General features: G+C 36.7%; 1 protein-coding gene across 3 annotated transcripts in view; it reads left to right on the top strand.

The window, feature by feature from the left end:
- Positions 1-18,638, top strand: part of GPSM2 (G protein signaling modulator 2) — a 56,448-nt gene that overhangs the window by 13,447 nt on the left and 24,363 nt on the right. For all 3 annotated transcript variants that reach the window (XM_050745849.1, XM_050745862.1, XM_050745852.1), the window contains 8 exons: positions 6,747-6,968; positions 7,363-7,498; positions 7,833-7,975; positions 8,838-8,961; positions 9,075-9,190; positions 11,992-12,147; positions 13,610-13,718; positions 14,598-14,727. In XM_050745849.1, the coding sequence (XP_050601806.1) occupies positions 6,747-6,968; positions 7,363-7,498; positions 7,833-7,975; positions 8,838-8,961; positions 9,075-9,190; positions 11,992-12,147; positions 13,610-13,718; positions 14,598-14,727 (1,136 nt within the window). The remainder of the gene's footprint in view (positions 1-6,746; positions 6,969-7,362; positions 7,499-7,832; positions 7,976-8,837; positions 8,962-9,074; positions 9,191-11,991; positions 12,148-13,609; positions 13,719-14,597; positions 14,728-18,638) is intronic.

The following is an 18,638-nucleotide window of genomic DNA, read 5'->3' on the forward strand; positions in this document are numbered from 1 at the left end:
AACCGTGCAACCTCTCTGCTCAAAACCTAGGGTGGCTTCTTGTCACCGAGCCAAGCTGAACATAGAACACAAGATCTTCCGTTATCTGGCTTCTGCCTATTCCTTGGACCTTACTTCCTGCCATTCTTTAACTTGCACTTTGAGCTCTGGTTTCCTACATGTCGTGCTGTTTTATTTCTCAGTGTCTTTGCTCATACTATACCCTGTGTTGAATTCCCTTCCCACTTTCTTTGTTTAGCTAATTCTACTCAATATCTAAGATACAGCTCAGAGATTATCTCCTCCTGGAAACCATTTCTAAGCTCCATAGTTAGGCTCTGTGGCCTCCATGTGATTATATTACAATCTGTGCATTTTTCTTAGCACCACCAACTACTTTAAAATTAAATGAATCTGTTTTTATGGTACTGTCTTCCCCCTCACCTCTCCCTTTGAGCATTAGCTCCTCAGCTATGGTCGCTCCTCAGCAGCCATGATAATTAGCATGTTCTCTGGCACGTATTGAACTTCAGTGGAATATGAACATAATAAGATGTTTGTCTTGCTGAATGTTTTGAATAGTATTGTGCTTTCTAATATGGTAAGAGCAGTAGATAAGGAGGAATGGCTTGTACCTCTACCTGTTGGAAGATCTTAGAATTGTCTTTTTTTCCATGATACAGTTTAGATCAAACATGGTTGCACATTGCTATAGGACTTCACCAAGGGAAACTTAAAAATCAGTACTGTCTGTAATAGGACTATACCAAACAAATCCCTGACTTTATCAGTGCTCTACAACCAGCATTCTGTATATTGATTGGATTGTCGTATAATTGGAGGTAATGATTTGAACTCTTTATGTTAGGCCATAGGCTAGTATAAGTTATTCTTCTGCTCTAGTAAATACTTATGAAATGTTTTATCCATCTGGTTCTTCCATTGTGGAAGTCCTTATCTATCCCTGGAGGAGCTTCTGTGGCACAATGAATTTGTAATTTTGAAATGGAATGTTTCTTGGGACACTAAGTCACCTCCTAAGCGGACATCAGAATGCTTTAATGAAATATTTTGCACCTATTTCAGAAGGTGGAGACTGATAGCAAAGTACAGTTTATTTCTAAGTTAAAAAAATTACATGGTTGATTTTTAGGAATTATTAAATTTTTATGTGTGATAATGGTATTGTGATTATATTTTTTGAAAAAGATTAATCTTTTAAAGATATATACTAAGGTATTTACAAATGAAATCATATGCTTTCCAGAATGTACTTCAGACTGATCTGGGGTTGGAAGAGTAACAATGGGAGTAGGAATGAATAAATAATATTTTGATTATATATGTGTAATTATTGAAGTTGAAAGATGGATACATTGGGTTCATTACACTAGTTTCTCCGGTTTTGTGTTTCTTTGGGAAATGTCATTTATGCTGCTTACTGTGAATAATAAACATTTCAATACTTTAATATTGTAAAAGTTAGATTATTGCACGTAAGTTGTGAAGGAATACAGATATGGTGTTGAATTCTTTAATTTTGTTAGCTCAATGTAGTTGTTAATAATGTGCTTTCTTGAATAGTTTAAGTTAACATGGAGTGATGCAAAGACCACTGGATTTGGAGACAAAGACAAATTTTCTTATCTCAGCTTTGCCATCCCATGACCTTAAGCAAGTCATTTAACCTGTCTCAGCATCAGTTTCTCCTTCTGTAGCAATGCCTATCTTAGAAGGTTGTTTTTATTTTATTTGAGAAGGTTATATTTATTTTATTTTATCGGAGTGCTCACTGCACCCTCTGCCTCCTAGGCTCAAGCTATCATCCCACCTCAGCCTCCCGAATAGCTGGGACTATAGGCGCATGCCACCACAGCCAGCTAATTTTTTTTTTTTTTTTTTTTTTTGGTAGAGATGGGGTTTCGCCGTGTTGCCCAGGCTGGTCTTGCACTCCTGGGCTCAAGCGATCCACCCCGCTTAGCCTCCCAAAGTGCTGGGATTACAGGTATGAGCCACTGCACCCCACCTCAGAGGGTTATTTTGAGAATTAAGTTTGATAAAGGTTAAAATCACTTTTAAGACTAAATTAACTTACAAAGTTTTATTTTTAATCATTTTCTTCCTTCTTATTCTATATTATTAATCATCTAACCATACAAAATGTAAATCAATATAATTGAGCACTTTTCCTTTTACAAAATAAATGAGAACAGCTAGATATATGTGGTAAATTGAATGGGTGAAAACTGTTTATTGGGGCTAGGACTGGTGATGGAAAAGGTTCATGCCCAATTAGAATACAGAGAAGGTAGAGCTAGGGTCTATGAAAGAAGATTCCACAACCACAGAAGTGGAAAGCATAATAGAGAAAATGGAGAGTACTCTTGTTTTGGCTCTTAAGTCCTGAATCCCATCATTTATTCTTAAATAGTATGTAAGCTCCTTGAAGCAAGAGTCAAATCTGGACAAAATTGATGTTATTAAGTCTTCTAGAAACTTTATATGTGGGATATATTTTAATGGAGGGGTATTTTCTTGGTTTTTCTTCTATATCTGGGTATGCTCTTTGTTTTCAACCCAACTGGTAAACAAAGGAGGTAATTCTATTCTCTCATAGAGACAGAGAGAATATGAAATTACTTTCTCTGTTACTATTTAATGATCTTCTAAAAAATTTATAAACCAACCTGCCCTATTTTGCAGGCATAAACCTATATTTGATTCAGATGTTAGAGATTTTTGCCAGAATATTAACTTATTTTCTAATAAAATACAACAGAGCCCGAATCTATCTAAGAATTAATCATAAACTAGAGAGTTTTGGACATTATTTCAGGTATTAGTCACTGGAATAACTTTTCTAAGATAGTCTCTCCTGTAGGGCATTCTTACTACATGGACTTCAAAGACAGCCATGTAGCCAGCAAGCTTCCAGTTTGCTGTCATTGTTTCTTATGGCAATTATGTAAAATGCCTTTTAAAAAATGTGTAACACTTATGATGCCATTCAACCTATAGCTAAGTTTTATTGGATGCCACATCATTTGGATCAATGGTTCCAGTAAAATGTTCTGTAAACTTAAATCCAGAAGATCAGTCATTTGTGGTGAAGTTATTTATTTGAAGAAGATAGTTCTTAGCTTTATATGAATATAAGAAAACACTTTTATACTTCTGATTTTTAAATGTTGTTCACATGAATAGCCAGTTCTGCCTTACTCCTAATTTCCTGGCCAGCAACCCAGTCATCCTGAACTGACGGTGCTGTCACATGTGACCATTTCCCCACCTCTCCCTCAGTGACATGATGTGCCATCATTAGTATTCCATTGTATAGTGGCGTGTAATTTTTTTTACCCAGTACTCTATTGGTGGACATTTAATTCATTTGTGGTTTTTTGCTGCTGTAAATATCCTTTCATATATATCTTCTTAAATTTGTATACGTATACCTTAAGATCAATTCCTAGCACTGAAAATGCTTGAGATATAAATTTTAACATAATTAGAATGCTTAAATTAAAAACTTTTTATAGGAAAAAATTTTACATATAAAATATATTTTCCATTTTTTTTAAATATTTCTTAGAAGTTCATTGGTTTCAGTTTTTGACAAATAAAGACAATCAGCTCAGGTACTTCATCTAGCAAAATAATCCTTTAATAAAAATCACATTTTGACTGGGCACGGTGGCTCATGCCTATAATCCCAGCACTTTGGGAGGCCAAGGCAGGCGGCTCTCCTGAGATCAGGAGTTTGAGACCAGCCTGGCCAACATGATGAAACCCCGTCTCCACTAAAAATACAAAAATTAGCTGGGCACGGTGGCGCACGCCTATAATCCCAGCTACTCAGGAGGCTGAGGCAGGAGAATTACTTGAACTCAGGAGGCAGAGGTTGCAGTGAGCCAACATTGCGCCATTGCACTCCAGCCTGAGTGACACAGCAAGACTCCATCTCAAGAAAAAAATCACATTTTTACATATCTTTTGTTGACTTATATCTCTTTATACATAGAATATGACAATAACTTCATAAAATCTTAGATCTCAATTTTTTCTTTTATGAAATCTCTCATTTTCAGAAATGCAATTGTAAAGGGCAATTTTCATTTTTGGAAGACAAAAATAGGCTTTATTAATTGTGAAATGACATATAAAGAAACATAAATATAGCTGTTTAAGGCTTCTGATTTAACCGCTTATCTTACTATGTATTTTAGATCTTCTCTCCTGTATCTAATTGGCTTGTAGTCTAATGTTGTAGCAAAATGTTAGTTACCTGCATTATTTTGCATAGACCCATAAAGTGAAGATGGGGCCGGGAATGGTGGCTCACACCTGTAATCCCAGCACTTTGGGAGGCCACGGTGGGTGGATTGCTTGAGGTCAGGAGATTGAGATCAGCCTGAGCAACATGGCAAAACCCTGTCTCTACTAAAACTACAAAAATTAGCCAGGCATGATGGTGCGCACCTGTAATCCCAGCTGCTCAGGAGACTGAGGCACAAGAATCACTTGAACCCAGGAGGCAGAGGTTAGTAGTGAGCCGAGATTGTAGAGTGACAGTGTGAAACTATGTCTCAAAAAAAAGTGAAGATGAGCAAGCAGTAGCCATTAACTAAGTCATTTGAATTCTTAAAAAAAAAAAAAAAAAAAAGAAAAAAAGAAAGAAAAAGATACCTAGATAGAAAACTTGAAAATTACCTATTGGAATTGGCTACATACATCTGCTTGCTCTGAACTAGAAGTCTGCTTTGAACCTTTACAGTTGGCTCAGTTACTTTTGTCCAGGCTTTTAGCTTCATCAGATATATTTTCCATTTTATAATCCCATTTTAATTTATGGCTGTAAGGACCCTTGACATTTTACAGACTGAAAAACAGCACTCAAAAAAACATGTTAATTGATCTACCACTAGATATACAGAATATAATCATATTTGAATGATATTAGGGTAAGTGGTGGTTTAATTCACATTTCTTATAAAAGCACTGATTCTCAACCCTAACTGGTACTTTAGAATTACTTGGGGCTTTGAAAAAATACAGATGGCCAGACGTCACCCAGAGAGTGGAGTTCAGGGTTGAGAGTTTTAGAAAGTGCTCCAGGTGAGCTCTGCTGTTGTACAACCAGCATTAAGAACCACTGGCTCAAAGCTCATTCTAGTAAGGAGTAACTTAGTGCTGTTCCAAAAATTAAAACATTTCATGAGCTTAATCAGAGCTTTTCAAAGAGTGATATGTATGCCACTGGTGGTACATAAAGTAACTTTACTCACTTTTAGAGTTTAATAATTACATATTTGTTTAATGTGTATTAGAACAGGGATTCCCAAGCCCTGGGCCGCAGACCAGTACTGTTGTGGCCTGTTTGTTAGGAGGTAAGCTGCAGGTGGGCGGGGCGAGTCAGCATTTCCACCTGGGCTCTGCCTCCTGTCAGTGGTGGCATTAGATATTGTGAACTGCACATTCGAGGGATCCAGATTGCACGCTCCTTATGAGAGTCTAATACCTGATGAGATGTCACTGTCTCCAATCACACCCAGATGGGACCATCTAGTTTCAGGAAAACAAGCTCAGGGCTCCCACTGATTCTACATTATGGTGAATGTGTAGTAACAAGAGGAATAAAGTGTACAATAAATGTAATGCGCTTGAATCATCCCAAAACCATCCCCTGCCACCCATCCATGGAAAAATTGTCTTCCACAAAACCGGCCCCTGGTGCCAAAAAGGTTGGAGACTGCCATATTAGAATATAAATATAAGTATCATATCAAATTCACAGTTTCATGAGTACTGCTTTGGATGAAGCTCCATTTTTTTTCAATGATAAAGATAGTGTGCCAATTTAAAGGGAATTTGCCAAATTACAGAAATAATTAAACGAATAGGTAGTTCATACATATGGCAGAAATCATGAAGATGCTGAAGAAACACAATGGCAATTTTGGTGAGGGGCACCCTCTAAAATTTAGGATTTGAATCCGAAGTATCAGTGTTTTTTTCTCCCAGATACGTTTACAGTAACTTCATCCTTCTTTTTCAATTCAGGGACAGACTTCCAAACTTAGTATTTCTGCAAATTTTTGAATCATTATTTTCTAACTTAGTTTCCTGACACTTAGTTCTCTTGTGAAAATGTGCCTTATAGATCAAGAATATTTTGTTCCTCTATTTTTCTATGGTATACGTGGTCATGTGGTGGTAAGAAGAGGAAGGAGACTGAGTGTGTGTTGTGTGTGTATGAGAGAGAGCGAGGGATGGATGGATGGATGGATGGATGGATGGTCAGAGGGGTTGATGAACAAGTGACTAGAATACTTGGATAACTTGGATACCTGGGTAGAGAACAGTATTAATAATTGTAGGGCCTCACTTTCCCACATACTCATCTCCTCAGACTCTAAGGAAGTCCAGAGGTCTGTTACAACTCAGAATTGTTTGGGAAATACTGCTATAGGTTCTTTCACTAGTAACATGGATTGCTCTGGGCCAATTAAAATGAGCTCCACATACAGATATTTAGCTATCCTGACCTCTCTGAGCAGGCTCAGAGAAATTTGAGTAGGCAAATTACCTCTTGCTACAAATAACTGTTTTACTGTTTCATCAGGAATGTATATAGATTTCAGTTATAGAGGCAGCTGCCCTGAACAAGAGTAGCCATATAGTCTACATTTAAATTATATTACTGGAAGTTAAAAATACTGTGATGCAGCTGTAATGTTATGTTTAAATGTCTGTCCTGTATAATTTTGTAGAATGGAAGCTTCTTGCCTAGAGCTGGCCTTGGAAGGGGAACGTCTATGTAAATCAGGAGACTGCCGCGCTGGTGTGTCATTCTTTGAAGCTGCAGTTCAAGTTGGAACTGAAGACCTAAAAACACTTAGTGCTATTTACAGCCAGCTGGGCAATGCTTATTTCTATTTGCATGATTATGCCAAAGCATTAGAATATCACCATCATGATTTAACTCTTGCAAGGTAATTAAGCTTTTAAATATTCTTCCTTCTGAAATTAGCTATTACATTAAAAAATATTTCTATTCAATTAACAAAAACTAACTTAATACATTTAATGAGTTATACTTCAGTAGCATCACTTTTTAAAACTAACCTTTAGGTTGAACACAGTTTAATTGAATGAATAGTAGTGAAATGACCCTAGAGTTTAATTAAATGGATGAAAACTAATTACATTTGAATCCAGAAATGTAAGTTTTAAATATTTATTTAAAGTAGGTTTCAAAGCCGATGGGTTTTTCTTACCTTAAGCATGTCAGTTTGTCCTCTTGGAAAACTGTACTCTGGCTGCTTTATATTTTAACACCATTTGTATTTCAATACCATTTTTTTTGTTGTTTTTTGCTTTTTTCAGGACTATTGGAGACCAGTTGGGGGAAGCGAAAGCTAGTGGTAATCTGGGAAACACCTTAAAAGTTCTTGGGAATTTTGATGAAGCCATAGTTTGTTGTCAGCGACACCTAGATATTTCCAGAGAGCTTAATGACAAGGTAATACTGCAGCATTAGATGGTAGGTCTAATATTTTCATTCAGATGGCTTTGCATTTTAATACTATTTAATTATTCTATAGTTTATTTAAAAATTAATACCAAAAAAGAAAACATTGATAGACTAATAGAAGTAAAAGAGAAAAAAAAATTTAATGGAGAAAAAGAAGGAAATAGAGGTCTTTCTTTTATAAGTAATTATTTGATTGGTTCTGTATGGAGAGCCAATATAAAAATTTCTTTCCCTTGTCCATAATACTAAGGATATTACAAATATATATGATAAATCTGACCTCTGTTTTCAAAATGTAAACTTTGCTGATGTCTTCATTTAGGTGGGAGAAGCAAGAGCACTTTACAATCTTGGGAATGTGTATCATGCCAAAGGGAAAAGTTTTGGTTACCCTGGTCCCCAGGATGTAGGAGAATTTCCAGAAGAAGTGAGAGATGCTCTGCAGGCAGCCGTGGATTTTTATGAGTGAGTAGGGGCTGATATGGGCAATCATGTAGGCCCATCTAAGCCGTGGATCTGCTATACGTTCTTTATTCAGTAGTAAAGTTTTTAAGTTTGGCAAAGGTTTTAAAGCTATGAACTAGCAAAATCATCAATTCAGTTGCTTAAATGTTATAGTGTTATTAGTAGTAATCTGCAGCTTTCATTTAAATTGCAGACCAGTGCCACTTAGTGGCAAAAACAAGAAATATCAATGGTTGGGCTGTTATTTAGAGTAATTTAGTCTTTTTTGTTTTCTTTTTTTTTTTTTTTTTGAGACAGAGTCTTGCTCTGTCGCCCAGGCTGGAATGCAGTGGCCGGATCTCAGCTCACTGCAAGCTCCGCCTCCCGGGTTTACGCCATTCTCCTGTCTCAGCCTCCTGAGTAGCTGGGACTACAGGCACCCGCCACCTCGCCCGGCTAGTTTTTTGTATTTTTTTAGTAGAGACGGGGTTTCACCGTGTTAGCCAGGATGGTCTCGATCTCCTGACCTCGTGATCCGCCCGTCTTGGCCTCCCAAAGTGCTGGGATTACAGGCTTGAGCCACCACGCCCGGCCCTAATTTAGTCTTTTACCAATAGAATTTCATACAACTACTTAACTATAGGGGTTCCAAGATTAACTCTGTGCTTGACCCTGGGCAGAAACCTATCTGAATAGTTTAATAAAGTGTTCCCAGCTATTTCCTATAATTGCTCTTCATCATTGATGTCATCCTTAAAATGTTGCACATTATGGCTGTAAGCTTCCTTACATTTTTTTCTGGTAAAAAGAATTAGCTATGTAAATCACATAAATAAAATTGTTTTGCAAACTTATTTTTTCGTCACTTTTTGCTATCCCTTAGGGAAAATCTATCATTAGTGACTGCTTTGGGTGACCGAGCAGCACAAGGACGTGCCTTTGGAAATCTTGGGAACACACATTACCTCCTTGGCAATTTCAGGGATGCAGTTATAGCTCATGAGCAGGTACAGTGGAAGGCCTTGGAGCCAGACCATTTCCTCCATCAAAGTTCTGAACAGTGATTAGATCATTCTTCCATTTTATTTTAGCTACATCTAATTAAAATTTTCTGTTTCAGCGTCTCCTGATTGCAAAAGAATTTGGAGATAAAGCGGCTGAAAGAAGAGCATATAGCAACCTTGGAAACGCATATATATTTCTTGGTGAATTTGAAACTGCCTCAGACTACTACAAGTTAGTCTAATATTTCTGTAGATAAATGTAGAACGAATAGTTATTCAATCCCATTAATTTATAGGCTTTAGGTTTAAAATCTGATTGCAGCAGGACTTTTGGCAGCTAAGCCTCAATTTCCTTATCTGTAACAGAATATATCAATATATCATTTTGGGGAATACTGTGAAGAGTGAATGAAATAATATATTAAACACTTAGCACAGTGCCTGGTACACAGCGCTCAATAAATATTATTGTACCTAAGATTTAATAGCAGCAGTATGACCCCTTTATAGTACTGGTTTTTATCTTTAAAAGTAATTGTTTTTAAATGAAGTTTTCAACCTTTAATATCTTTTAAACCTACTTAGCATATGTGGTGTATATTGTGTATATGCTTTATTTCACTCAATTATGGGTTGGAAGAGATGCCAAAAGAAAGCCTGGTAACAAAAATATTTATAGTCTGTATCAGTGATCACTGATTTTTTTGCTCTACCTTCCCACCTTCTTACTGAGCAGTTCTCCCTTTACCCTCTTTCTGCCCATATTTGACTGTGTCACTGTAAGCTGCGTCCCCATTCACTTACCTGAGGAGTTTGCAATCCCAGCTTCTTCTGTGGCAGGATGTCTCTTATCAGTAGATTTGAGACATAGATGATAGAAAGTTTAGACAGCTTCAAGTTGCCTGATCTGTGCTTTCTAGATTGAGTTTTCCCTAGTTAGTGGGGATTGAAGGCCCTTATAGATTTTGGGTAGAAGCCAGTTTGACTAAACTGAAGACACAGTGATTGATTTGTATTTTGTTAAAGAATCCAATATGAGACAGTTCTGGATAATTTTGTCATCTTCATAAAAAGGTAAAATTGTTTCAGGCCTATCTAAAAAAAATTGAATAGCATTCCACTTTGCTTTAAACATTAACTAATGGTTAATATTTGTTGGTTGGTTAGGTTAGTTAGATATGAAATAGCCTCCCAAATAAAACATATTACTATGTACTATATGAAGGAGTATATATTTTGATTTTAAATATAAAAGTTTCTTATGTTTTAAAGCCAAGGGATATAGAGAAGTCTTAATTATTAAATGGCATACCTGTGTTACATACTGAAAGGTTCTATTATAAAATGGATAGTGGCTATTTGACTAAAGAAGCATGAATATAAAGTAATGAAACTTACTTTTTTTCTCCCTATAAGCAGGCTAGAACTCAGAACTTTATATATTCCAAGTTGTTGGTTAGAAATATTTTTAGAACTCTTCTTTAGATTTTTTTTTTTTTTTTTTTTTTTTTTAAATACAGAGTTTTGAGTTTTGCTCTTGTTGCCCAGGCTGGAGTGCAATGGCACAATCTTGGTGCACTGAAACCTCTACCTCCTGGGTTCAAGCGATTCTCCTGCCTCAGCTTCCTGAGCAGCTGGAATTACAGGCGTCTGCCACCATACCCAGCTAATTTTTGTATTTTTAGTAGAGATGGGGTTTCACCATGTTGGCCAGGCTAGTCTTGAACTCCTGACCTCAAGTGATACGCCCACCTCGGCCTCCCAAAGTGCTGGGATTACAGGTGTGAACCACACCCAGCCCGGAATTGTTATCAGGGCCAAACAAGAAGGCTGACATAACATTGTAGATCCATATCCTTCCAGATACAAAGCAGTAGTTTAGTAAACCTATGTTAGTAATTGAATTTGGTTCCAGAAAGATTTCTGATCATTTACAAATCAACTGTACCATCAAAGAATAATGGTATGCCAGAAAGCATTATGTCACAAGATCTGAGAGCAATTCCAAAAGTCTTTCAAAAATATTTGAAAAGACAGGCAGCATTAGAATAATTAGGTAGCCTCCCAAGGCGACAGATTTGAATGTATCATCATTAAATATGTAATTTTAGATTTGTTTGTTTAAGAAAAAGCTATCACATTACCGTATAGTAATTTGTCATATAGTTATAAGTGATATGAAGTAATTACACTATTTGGCAGAAATGATGGGAGAGCCATTTAAATTACTGAATCCAAAAGCATCTGTAGGTTTAAGCACTGATAATAATAACATATTAACATTTATACAGCATCTACTATGCACAAGATGCTATTCTAAGCACTTTTTATCTATACATATTAATTTAATCCTCACAAAAATCCTTTGAAGTATTTCTCCCATTTTATATATGGAGAGACTGGTATACATACTTTGCCCTTAGCTTAGTAATTGGCAAAGTTGGGATTTAAACTCAGTCTAGCTCCAAGATCTATACTCTTAACTGCTATGCTAGCTTCTCACTGACAATACCACAGTTAGAATGGGTAATGTTTGGATGCAGCATTCAGTATTTTTCATGAGTTGATGACTAATGCCCTATACATAAGAATTTTACCTAAGTGGTGACTAATAGCCTACACATAAGAATTTTACCTAAATATTTTAAATGTTGACAATGCAAAGGTGACGGTACGATTGAAAACAGATGTCATGTGGAAAAAAGCCAATACTAAAGGGAAAGTTTTTTTTAAATGTTAAAGATAGTATGTTAACCTCTAGAAACTCTTGATTTCATGTTTCAATACTCCTTTACTTTGGTGAATTGTTAGGATTCTCAAATTTATTCTGTCTTGAATCTGCTTTCTGTGTTTCAAAAAGGCCTTTTCATTTTGTCTAAAAGTAATGAAGAAAGTATGGGATATGAATATTAGGCTCTCAGAGATTTAAAGGCAGCAGAAAGCAGCAGAGAGGAAAAATTAGAGTTTTATTTTGTGATCCTTAAAGCCCAAACTGAGAATGATCATTATGTAAGAATTAATTTCTTCTTGTAGGAAGACACTACTGTTGGCTCGACAGCTTAAAGACCGAGCTGTAGAAGCACAGTCTTGTTACAGTCTTGGAAATACATATACTTTGCTTCAAGACTATGAAAAGGCCATTGATTATCATCTGAAGCACTTAGCAATTGCTCAAGAGCTGAATGATAGGTATGTTTTACATCTTTTGACCATAACTAAGGTAAAATATAGATGCATTATTGAATCCCTAGAGTTTTTCCTTTGTTTCTTTTCCTGTGTTTACCTTAAAATCCCTTTTAAGGAATTTTCTTTTTCAGTGATATCCTCTGTATATCGTTGTATGAAGGGCTAGTCTGTGATAGAGGATTAGTCTGTGATAGAGGACTGTCTGCGATAGAGAATTAGTCTGTGATAGAGGATTAGTCTGTGATAGAGGATTAGTCTGGTTCCATATGCCCTTGACCCAAGATCAGTGACTAGGTCCCAAACTCAGTTACCTCTTCAGAAGTCTTCCTGGAGAAACCCCATCTTTACAAAAAGTACAAAAATTAGCCAGGCGTGGTGGGGCACGCCTGTAATCCCAGCTACTTGGGAGGCTGAGGCAGGAGAATCGCTTGAACCCAGGAGGTGGAGGTTGCAGTGAGCCGAGATCACGCCACTGTACTCCAGCCTGGCGACAGAGTGAGACTGTATCTCAAAAAAAAGTCTTCCTAACTACGTAAGTGTAACCCCGTATCTACTAAAAATGCAAAAATTAGCTGCGTGTGGGGAGGGGGCGTGCCTGTAATCCCAGCTACTCAGGAGGCTGAGGCAGGAGGATCACTTGAACCCAGGAGGTGGAGGTTGCAGTGATCTGAGATCACACCACTGTACTCCAGCCTGGCAACAGAGCGAGACTGCATCTCAAAAAAAAAAAAAAGTCTTCCTAACTATGTAAGTGTGGGAATTGTGGTAAACTTAAGAGATAATGCCCAGTGTGAAGGGGGCAACTGCTACCCAACTCCAAATAATTGTTGCCAGGCAGGAATGAAAATCCATTGTGTCCACATCTTCCTGTTTTTTAAAGAAAAGTTGGAAGTGCTGAGTTTTATATGAAATCTGCTTTTTAAATGTTAGTGGCTAATTCAGTTGTTTTGTTTTACTGTATTAAAAAAACAGTATTTGCCAGCATTTAGTCTGTGATATTTGCTTTAGAAAATCGATTTTTTTTTTACCTCAGTATGAAAGAGAACTTTTCGATGCAGTTGTTCAAAATGAAGTATGCTACCTCAAGAGGTAGTGAGTTCTCTCTCCCTGCTGCTCAGACACACACTGAATAATTACCTGGTAGGGCTGTTATAGAAGGAAAATGGGGTAGTGGACCAGAATACCTATCCTTGAGATTTATTACTTTATAATGTATTTTCATATTTTAAAAGAATGTCTTCTATGTTGTAATACTTGACTATGAGTTTAGTATCATGTGGGTATTATTTTTTTTAATCTGGGTATTCTAATATGTCTATAATATCATGATAGTATGTTCTTTATATGAAAGACCAAATCAATCCAAACCTTTCTTTATATCTTTAGTTCCTGCTAGATAGCTTTTATTCTATACATAGGACCTCTTTTTCAAATAACTGCATGTTCGCTTTGAATAATATTTTAGAATTGGTGAAGGAAGAGCATGTTGGAGCTTAGGAAATGCATACACAGCACTAGGAAATCATGATCAAGCAATGCATTTTGCTGAAAAGCACTTGGAAATTTCAAGAGAGGTATGAAACAAAAAAATGCTGTCTGTGCTGTTGTAATTTACAAATTAGAGGTTGGGGGAGGGAACCCTGTTATTTCTCTAGATTGATCATGTGGCTGAATAATAAATTTGATTATATATCATTCTCTTGTCATAAGAACCCCACAAAGCATTTTGAGGTACAGATCACAGTTATGTTTGTATTGTCTTTGATGTAGGAAGACAGGAAAGTGAGGCTGGGCATGGGTAAGTGGAAGGAGGGTACTAAAATATGCCCCTACTCTACCCGCATCTCTACATGGAGAAGTAGCATGGTATTGAAGGAAAAGCATGATTCTTAGAATTAAGGACTGCTTCCTCTTGTAGTTCTGCCACTTACTGGCTATTTGAGCTTGGAAACCTTTTCTGAGCCTCAATTTCTCTCATCTGCAAAATGGGAATAATAATATCTACCTTGCAAAGTGTTTTAATGATCAGAGCTAATGTATATTAAAAGTGCCTAGCAAAATATCTGGTGCTAGCTTAATAAACATTACTATTATACTATGGGAATAAAATATTCTAAGGAAATTTGATTCATATACCAAGTTAATGTGTCCAGGATAATCTACATTATTACTTAGTATGATCCCAGAGAGCAAGAGCAATCTAATGTTTAGAGAGCTAAAGAATTAAAAGAATACAATTAGCTGTCCTATTATGATATTTTAGAAACTTGCTTTTTCTTTCTATATTCTTTAAGACAACTATTAATGGAAAAAAATTTTCATTCATTCATAGTCTCATAATTCTAATAAAACTATTTTCATTCTTCCAGTTTTAGGTTCACTACATTTATAAATAATCTTCACCATTCTTTGTCTTTAAATACTACTCTAAAATATAAATGTTTGTGTTGTAGGTTGGGGATAAAAGTGGTGAACTAACAGCACGACTGAATCTCTCAGACCTTCAAATGGTTCTTGGTCTGAGCTACAGCACAAATAACTCCATAATGTCTGAAAATACTGAAATTGATAGCAGTTTGAATGGTAAGTAATAGGACTTTTAAAACCCAATTTTTTAATCCTCAATATTTACATTAAAGTTATTTATCACAAATTTGGCATATTCAGAGAGAATATATAACATAGGAAGTTCAACTTATTACACTCTTTTTGCTGTACACAGCTCTGTAAATATATATAATTATATATAATATATAATTTATAAATGTAAAATAATATTTTATAGTTTTTATGAATTTAGGAATGGTGATGGTATTGTTCTTTTCTTTTGTAAAAATACATTTAAATTCTTTCTCTAAGCTCATTCAAAAATTTATAAATGTGAAGGTGCCAAAATTTTTAAATGTTATTGTTTATCCTTTTTATCTCATATAGTTTTACATATTTGATTTCTGTTTAGCTCTTTTTCCCCCATTTCATTTCCAAGGTGAATTTTCTTAGGACTTTCTTTTTTAAATTCAGAAAATCTAAGATACTCTTTTTATTTTTCTTTCTTGCTTTTTTTTTGTTGTTGTTTTTTGTTTTTTGGTGGCAAAACCTATTTTTAGGAAACCTTCCTTAGGTGCCGATTTGTTTGACATTTCTATAGCGAGGAAACTTGCTATAATGTCTCTTTTTGAGTGAAAAAAAATGCTTTTAAAGAAATAAAAGGGATAAGATTAGGATCACATTTTAAAATTTCATCAGTATGTGATTCTGTATGAGATCATTTTCCTAAGCTTGAGAGATTCTCAGTCTAAAAAAAACTGACAAATATTTTGAATCTGGAAGTCAGTGATAAATCTACCTTTTTCCAATTTTTTTCTTTAAACTCATGAAAAAGGAAAAGAAATTAGTGGCTAGTCATCTGATTTAGACTTTCAAAGAACATTTAGTGAAAAGTCTGAAGCGTGAGCCGTATAATAATTTGTGACTGCATGCTTTGTGGTTGAATGATGTGCTAAAACGTTTTTCTGGGTTGAACTTTCTTTTTTTTTTTTTTTTTGAGACGGAGTCTCGCTCTGTCACCCAGGCTGGAGTGCAGTGGCCGGATCTCAGCTCACTGCAAGCTCCGCCTCCCGGGTTCACGCCATTCACCTGCCTCAGCCTCCCGAGTAGCTGGGACTACAGGCGCCCACCACCTTGCCCGGCTAGTTTTTTTGTATTTTTTAGTAGAGGCGGGGTTTCACCGTGTTAGCCAGGATGGTCTCCATCTCCTGACCTCGTGATCCTCCCGTCTCGGCCTCCCAAAGTGCTGGGATTACAGGCTTGAGCCACCGCACCCGGCCCTGTGTTGAACTTTCAAATAGGTTATGCCATAAGAGCTCTCATCTTTAAAAAGCAAAAGCAAACAGTCGCTTGTCTTCATGAACCCTATAGACTGTTCCTTTGTTCCCTTTTATAACAAAACCTGAAAAGACACCACTGATGTTCATTGTCTTTACTTCCTTGCCTCCCTTTCTCTCTTTAACCCATTCCCGTTGGGCTTTACCCTCACCATGACTCTGAAACCACCTTTCAAGGTTACCACAAACCTCCATTTTACCAAATATATCATTCAGTTTTCACATGTCAGCTTACTTGATTTTTCTCAGCAGTATCTATAGCCAATCATTCCCTTCTGAGAATACTTTCTTCATTCGGCCTCCAGGATTACTGTACTTTTCTGGTTTGCCACTCTCGTCTTTATTCTCTTCTCTCCTCTTCTTCATCTTTCTGTCCTTTACATTTGCACTGCTCAGGGTTCAGTTCTTGGATCTCTTCCTACCTTCTTTCTCTCCCTATTTTCCATCTGTCTCTCCTTCCTTCTTACTGCTTTTATCCTTTTTCCTTCTATTCTGTGCTTTAAGTCAGTGCTTCCAGTAGAACTTTTCTGTGATGATAAAAACGTTTTATATCTGCCATCCAATATAAAAGCCACTAGCTATATGTGGCTGTTGATCACCTGAAATGTGGCTACTACAAGAGGGGGTGAATTTTTAATATTACTTAACTTTGCTTAATTAAAATGTAGAGAGCCGCATGTGGCTACTGGCTATTGGACAGTACAGCTCTAGATAATCTCATCTGGTTACTTGGCTTTTATATTGTCTATATACTGATTATTTTCAGATTTATATTTCTAGCCAAAATTTCTCTCATAAGTTTGAGACTCATTTGTTTAACATTTTCCATTGTCATGCCATATCTAATTGGCATCTAAAACTTAGCATGTCTAAAATGTTTTCTCCTAAACATGTTCTTCCTGTACCCCACCCTATCTCAGGAAATAGTATCACCATTCACTCAAGTAATCAGGCCAAAAAACTAGGGGTCATACTTGTTCACTTTCTACTTTTATTTATTTATTTATTTATTTATTTATTTATTTTATTTTATTTTTTTTAAAGACAGGCTCTCACTCTGTTGCCTGAGCTGGTCTCGAACTCTTGTCCTCAAGAGATCTTCCCACTTCAGCTTCTCAATTAGCTGGCCTTGTTCCCTTTCTTTCACTCACTTCTACATCAAACCTATCAGAAACCCTGCCTTCAAAATGTATCCCTAATCTCTCCTACAGTTTACTCTGCAATGATCTTAGTATAAGCTACCAACAGCTCCCAGCAGAGTTCTAGCCTACCAATAATTTATCTTACTTCAATTCTGCATCTCTCACACTTGCTTTTCCTCATAGGAGCCAGAGTGTTTTTTTTTTTTTTTTTTAATTAAAAAAAAATTTTGGCCAGGCACAGTGGCTCACGCCTGTAATCCCCAACACTTCAGGAGGCTGAGGCAGGTGGATCACCTGAGGCCAGGAGTTCGAGACCAGCCTGGCCGACATGGCAAAACCCCATCTCTACTAAAAATACAAAAATTAGCTGGGCGTGGTGGCACAGACCTGTAGTCCCAGCTACTCAGGAGGCTGAGGCAGGAGAATCGCTTGAACCTGGGAGGCGGTTTTGAGATGGAATCTCGCTCTGTCACCCAGGCGGGAGTGCAGTGACGGAACTGTAGGTACCATCTCCTAGGTTCAAGTGATCCTCCCACCTCAGCCTCTCAAAGCGCTGGGATTACAGGCATGAACCATCATGCCTGACCTCAGAGTGCTCCTTTAGAACATATGTCGTTCCTCTGTTCAAAACCCTCCAGTTAGTTCCCATCACACCTAGAACTGAATCCTCAGTCCTCACCATGGTTGAAAGGCCCTACGTAATCTGAACCTGCCTGTTTCTTCAGCCTCTTTTCCTGCCATTCCACCTCTTGCTCACTCTGGCTCTATGAAGACAGGTGGTTTTTGGTCTCTCTTGTTCATTGCTATATCCCCAGTGTGAGGAGAAAGGATTTGTAAGAAAACTTGTCTATTTCTGGTGTTGGCTCAAGGTAGAAAAAAGGAGCCTTCGCTAAAAACCTGAATTCATGAATTCATAAGCCTCCCTGTATACTGGTTTGGAATTTGATTTATACCATCTGCACAGTCTAAGAAACCCTAATCCATTAAAGCACTTTTGGGTTAGAGGTGTTCCTAGAGACTTAGCAGAAGTAAGACCAAATAGTTTCTGGGGGGAAGGCATTGTTGATTCCAGGTCATAAGGGTTTCACAACAAAAAAATTACCAAATACATAAAGAAACAAGCCAAGATAGTAAGGAAACAAACAACAAAATTAGGTTATCAAGATCTTCAGATGTTAGAATTATCAGATATAGAAAACAAAATGACTATGGTGAAAAGTTTACAGAAATAACAAGGAAGTGAAACAAGAGAATAACAAAAATGTTAGGTAAACTGAAAAAAAAAACAAATATTTATTGAGTGCTTATGATATGCCAGGCAGTGATTTAAGTGCTTTACATGTTTTAACTCATTGAATTGTAACAATTCTAGTAGTTAAGTTTCTGTTATCCTTAATTTACAGATGGGGAAATGGAGGCAAGAGAGGTTAGATAAATTTCCCAGGGTTACCTGCATAGTAAGTGGTAG

This window comes from Macaca thibetana, chromosome 1 (assembly GCF_024542745.1).
Source record: "Macaca thibetana thibetana isolate TM-01 chromosome 1, ASM2454274v1, whole genome shotgun sequence".
NCBI classification, from domain to species: Eukaryota; Metazoa; Chordata; class Mammalia; order Primates; family Cercopithecidae; genus Macaca; species Macaca thibetana.